Source organism: Anneissia japonica, unplaced genomic scaffold (assembly GCF_011630105.1).
Source record: "Anneissia japonica isolate Jap-2015-1 unplaced genomic scaffold, ASM1163010v1 scaffold4469_len402912_cov134, whole genome shotgun sequence".
Taxonomy (NCBI): Eukaryota; Metazoa; Echinodermata; class Crinoidea; order Comatulida; family Comatulidae; genus Anneissia; species Anneissia japonica.
Genome location: NW_022754049.1, coordinates 109,997 through 116,477, shown reverse-complemented (window position 1 = coordinate 116,477; position 6,481 = coordinate 109,997). Strand labels below are relative to the sequence as shown.

Genomic DNA, 6,481 nt, shown 5'->3' with positions numbered 1-6,481 from the left:
GTCTCTTATACACATCTTATATAATAGGGACATTGATAAAATCACATGACACGGTTGACGTATTGGAGGAATATAAGTATTTTATTGCACACGTCAAACGTGTCATTTGATTTTATCAATGTCTCTATTACTATTTAATTTACTAAGAACATACGTGCTCGCAATCACATTATTAAGACAAGGGTTTCCATTAGCAGATTTGGTCTGTATTTTTTTTTATAAAGCCAGACATTTTATAATTTGGGACCACAGAAAAATTCTCTCTATTAGAGGGGGGTCTTGAATTGGAGAAATCTGAAATCTGTGCATGTAGGCCTACATATGCATATTTAGATTATACATATTGAAACAAAATAATTTTAGGAAACTTACCGAGTTGTCGACAAACGACGTCTGCCTCTTCAATGCCCCATCCTTCCTCACATATTGAATACCAAGTGGAACCCATCTCGATTTCAACACGACCCATGTAGGTCCTTGGTCGTCCAACCAACCTCACATCCCCGTCTGAAAAAAAAGTGTTAACAGATATGCTGCGTGTGCTATAATTGAGTAAAAATTCGATAAAATCATCACTGTGGCTGGGGGTACGGTACCGGAAACCAAGAGTCCAGACATTCGCGATCCGGTAGCGGATTTCGACCAATAATAATAATAATAATAATAATAATAATAATAATAATAATAATAATAATAATAATAATAATAATAATAATAATAGTAATAGTAATAGTAATAGTAATAGTAGTAGTAGTAGTAGTAGTAGTAGTAGTAGTAGTAGTAGTAGTAGTAGTGGTAGTAATAGTAATAGTCATAGTAGTAGTAGTAGTAGTAGCAGTAGCAGTAGTAGTAGTGGTAGTAATAGTAATAGTAATAGTAATAGTAGTAGTAATAGTAATAGTAATAGTAATAGTAATAGTAATAATAGTAATAGTAATAGTAATAATAATAATAATAATAATAATAATAATAATAATAATAATAATAATAATAATAAAAATAATAATTATATGAATTTAGTAATGCGCAAATTCCAAATAACAATGATCAAAGGCGCAGGGTACGCTAGAGCTATAGTTGTTAAATGAGTTTTCAGGGAAGATTTAAATGCAGAGATAGAATTAGATGATCTTACTGGAAAAGGTAAGATTGTTCCAGAGACAAGCAGTAGCGGATGTAAAGATGCTCAAGCCGTAAGTATTATAATGATGGAACGGAGAAGGGGAATTGGGAGGAGGAGCGGAGGTGACGAGACGGACGGTAACAAGGAAGAAGTTCAGCAAGCTAGCAAGGTATAGAGGAATGCTTTAAACGTTAATGAAAGTATTTGAAACATAATGCGTTTGTCGACTGGAAGCCAAAGGAGAGTACGAATTACTGGGATAATGTGACAGTATCTTGGAGTCAAAGTATACAGACACGGGCAATCATGTTCGAGCGATGTATGTGACGTAATGACGAGATTAAGAACTCCAAGATAGAGCGCGATTCGCGAAAGAGGCATCATCATGGCGGCAATGTTTGCTGTTGTGGGGCGTCCAGAGATGTCCGAAAGGGGGGCCGAAAGTGGGGCCGAAAGTGGGGCCGAAGTTGGGCCGATCGACACACCACTATTCTAGGGGGTCCGGGGACATGCCCTTGCGAAATTTTTGTGTTCTAGACGCCCGAAAATAACATTTGAGGCGTTCCCGGGCTATAATTTTTTTTTCTTTTTTTTTTCTTTCTTTTTTTTTTTTTTTTTTTTTTTTTTTTTTAAAATAGGGTACGCTAGAGCTATAGTTGTTAAATGAGTTTTCAGGGAAGATTTAAATGCAGATATAGAATTAGATGATATTACTGGAAAAGGTAAGATTGTTCCAGAGACAAGCAGTAGCGGATAAAAAGATGCTCAAGCCGTAAGTATTATAATGATGGAACGGAGAAGGGGAATTGGGAGGAGGAGCGGAGGTGACGAGACGGACGGTAACAAGGAGAGAAGTTCAGCAAGCTAGCAAGGTATAGAGGAATGCTTTAAACGTTAATGAAAGTATTTGAAACATAATGCGTTTGTCGACTGGAAGCCAATGGAGAGTACGAATTACTGGGATAATGTGACAGTATCTTGGAGTCAAAGTATACAGACACGGGCAATCATGTTCGAGCGATGTATGTGACGTAATGACGAGATTAAGAACTCCAAGATAGAGCGCGATTCGCGAAAGAGGCATCATCATGGCGGCAATGTTTGCTGTTGTGGGGCGTCCAGAGATGTCCGAAAGGGGGGCCGAAAGTGGGGCCGAAAGTGGGGCCGAAAGTGGGGCCGAAGTTGGGCCGATCGACACACCACTATTCTAGGGGGTCCGGGGACATGCCCTTGCGAAATTTTTGTGTTCTAGACGCCCGAAAATAACATTTGAGGCGTTCCCGGGCTATAATTTTTTTTTCTTTTTTTTTTCTTTCTTTTTTTTTTTTTTTTTTTACCTTCCAAAAAAAAAAGGGGGGGGGGGGCCTTAATCCGCCCCTGCTGTTGGTGATGTGTTTACTTCTTAAGAAGAATTAATGTCGCAAACCAAGCGGTATCAGGCCGAAATTCTTTCTAGTACCGGATCTTCAAGGTCTAAAAACAATGGATCCGGTACTGGATCTTTAAGACCTGAAAATAACGGATCCGGTACCGGACCTACAGTTACAAGTTGTTCTTTTAACTACGATCAAATAGTTATCAATCTTTTACATAATATTTCTAAAAGCATTAAATTTATTACCAAATAAAATATTTGAAAGTTTATGCTAATAATGTTGATAAATATTTTAAAGGGGTTTCAGCCAATTTTTTTTTTTTTTTTTACAGACAGTCGGATTGTTGTACAACCACCGTCAGGTTGTAGGCCTATAGATATTATTTTTCTTATCAAAGAGCCAGTGAAGTTTGTTCCAAATGGGTATCGTCCATCCCAGTCCTCTTAAAAAGTACTTAGGCCTATAATACGGTCAATGGAAATGACGTACAGTACTATAAATCACTTATACGAATCGTAAGCATTGGAGTACGGTAATATTTTTGGTTAGAAAACCAAGTGTTTAGGGGTATTCGAAGACGAGAATCACTATGTAATGGCAGATGTAATTCATTCCCATCTTTCCTTTCATTAATTTGATTGATTTATTCGACTAAAAATTACAATTGCAATGACAAATAAAATACAATATGTGAACAAATTAAAATGCTGGTTAGGGATATCCTAAGCAAAGTACATTACTAACAGATGTTCCAGCTACCCCGAAAGAATACTTAATTTATTCGAATAATAATTGTTGAGAAGGGTTTTAGAGTGGGATATAGGCCCTATTCGAGGGAGGCGTTTATTTTTTTTTGGTTGTAAAATGGGTACATATTATACTAAAATAAACGTCCCTTAATTTCACTGTAAATATGGAATTCAAACACATAATTACCGTTGATCACAACCAGGTAAGAAAAAAAAATGTAATTCTACTGGAGTAGAATATTAATAAAATGTGTTGAGAGTGATGTTGCTTCCATTACTTTTGTTTGCAGACATTTATTAGGGAGAGGGCGTTTATTGGATGAATAAATAAACGCCCCGAGGAGTTTATTCAAATGAGGCGTTTATTAAAATGAGGCTCTGGAGGGGGCGTTTATTCGAATACATACGGTATTATTACACACTAAGAGATACAACATGACGTCAGAGAAAGGAAACGAGGCAGATAAGAAAGTGGATAAGTGAACTCAAAAACTATACAGTGTTAAAAAAAGGCAACGGAAAGCGCAGAGTATTAAACAGTCCTTCATCCTTCACTTTAACTAAAATAATTATGTTAAAATGTACTTTAACTGAAATATGCGTATAATTGCCTCAAAATAATAAACAAAGTGTTGAAATCAAAAGCGATAGTAGGCATACCATCGACATACCAATCATCGATACGGCATTTGCCAATAATAGTAGGGCGTCTCTTTATATGATTCATAATTAGGAACAACAAAAACCTGACATTGCTATTTTGGGCAAAAAATTAATTCGAAGAAACAATGTGATAACATAGTCATCAATCAGCCAGAGACACTTTTCATTAAAGGGCTATTCTTGATACGATTATCAAATTACATGTTCCTATTCGATCACTGTTATTATTATTTATTTGTTTATATTGTGTTTACAGTGCTGCGCAACAGACCTAATTTGAATATTATACAATACATAGATATTATTCAAAACTACAATTCTCAAGCATTCGGCGTTAGGTTCACGCATTCGAGTTCTGCCTCCCTCTCTCACGCTTAAAGACCAAAATCTCACGCATAAATGTAATTTTACCATTGAAAAACATTGTAATAATTTGCAAATATTCACAATGATATAGACAGCACTTAAAAAAGTTTGTTTTTGTCATCACATAATATTCGGACACATAAACAATTGTGACACTAACCTGGGGTGCAACGTGACTAAACTGTTTTTCATTACTGTATTATATAATTAAATTTTTATAGGATTTCATATTATGTGTATTATTCGAAAACTTCCCTCACTTGTTTCAGATCAGTATATACTAGCTACACTTCAGCTCTGCTCACATCACCCCCATAGTTATGATGTGTCTATATATGGTCCTGATGTGATGTTATCATGACCACATTTAGGCATATCACATGTTTTTTAAATACAAATTGACAGTTTGACAGGGATTTACACTGTGAATATGTTGTTTGTGGTCTAGGAACACTGACAACCAGCAGACAGGTTCGTGTGGACGGCCTAAACACAGTACCGATACCTTACATAAATTCTCCAAGGAAAAAAAAAAAAAAATCAGATATTTAATAGATTTTAATTGTAAAAATACTACCCTAAGTGGCAAGAATGCGTTTTCTGAGCATCTAGGAAAACATTTTCATTGAGCAGGGAAAAATTCACCCATACACTTCCCTCAACCTTTTCAGTCTCAGGAGGAGAAGTTCTCAGAGCAATGTTCACACCTAATAGATCGAACTGCAGTATTATTATAGTCTGCGCCGATACCGTTATCTGTGGTTTAACGGATGACACTTTCTTTAATAGCGGACTGCATGCGGCTTCGAATCCCGACAGAGACAATTTAAATTCGTTTTTTTTTTTTTTTTTTTCGTTGAAGGGATGTTTGATACGATTATACAGTAATAGCTTATGTTGTTATTCGGCATTATTCGATTTGTATATATGAGAAGAATAATAAGAATTCCAACAAATATTCTCCGGGCGTGTTTTCAGACATATAGAAATGTATGAGAAATGCTGATATAATAAAACATAGGCCTATGTGTAATGTATTTGTTCTACAAGATTTTCACCCAATAAAACAGAGGGATTTTTTTTATTCTACTGCTGCGGATATAATTGCAGTTTATTCACGCTTGGAAAACAATGCGATGACTACACATACGTGTAGGCCCTACTTGTACTGGGCATGCAAAACAACGTTAAACAAACGCAGTTCAAAACAAGTAATCTGACCAAAGTTGTAGAAATGTATAGAATATATATATATTTTTTTTTTTGGGCTGTTGCATGTGACTAATTTAAAATATCACTTGGTCTACAAAAGTGATTCTATCTACATAATGTTTTTTATTTTAAGCATCACAAAACGTTAGGCGTTGATGCTGAACTAATGACCACAATAATGAGGATGCGATGATATTTTAGGCGTTACTGCAGTGCTGACTATTGACTACACAGATAAAGATGTTGGCGATGACTATGATGATAATGATGATAATAATTACGTTGATGATGATAATGACGTTGATGATGATATTTTAGGCGTTAATGCTTACTAAACTTGACCAAATAATCAGGATGTTTGCGAGGGTGATGATAAAAATGATTTCTGCAATGGGTAAAATGTTAAATTATATTTATTGTTTGTGATTAAAACACTCTAATAATGATGATAGCAACAGCATAATCAATGCCGAGTACCTACCGTATATCAATAGGTTACAGCCAGGAGTTGTTATTTAACAACTCCCTGTTTATAGTATACAGGTATAGGCCTACTGGTATAAGGTTATAGTATACAGGTATTTCACTATGTACTAATCTGGAGGTGTAGTAAGGTATCACGGTCACTAACTAAAATTAGAACTACATGATGTACAAAATATACTGTAATAAGGATAATTTAACATGGTCCTGACACACCTTCAGTTGCCAAGGCGTTCACTTGTTTTAATTTTACAAACATTCTCTAGTAATTAATGTTCTTAATTTACTGTCATATTCTGCTTATTTTACTATTCCAATCCTCATTATATTATTACTACGCCGGGCAAAGTGTTATGAACATTAACCAAACGGAAACGGGATACTAGAATTATATAATCACACTAAATAACAACACATACCAGCTGCATAGGTAAAAGAAACGATTCCAAGAATAGTAAACACCCTGTCTCTTATACACATCTCTACACTTCAGCTCTGCTCACATCACC

General features: G+C 35.4%; 1 protein-coding gene across 1 annotated transcript in view; it reads right to left on the bottom strand.

The window, feature by feature from the left end:
* LOC117123024 overlaps window positions 1-6,481 on the bottom strand; it is an 18,177-nt gene that overhangs the window by 9,007 nt on the left and 2,689 nt on the right. Inside the window, exon 2 of the mRNA XM_033268819.1 lies at window positions 373-507. Within this exon, the coding sequence (XP_033124710.1) occupies window positions 373-507 (135 nt within the window). The remainder of the gene's footprint in view (window positions 1-372; window positions 508-6,481) is intronic.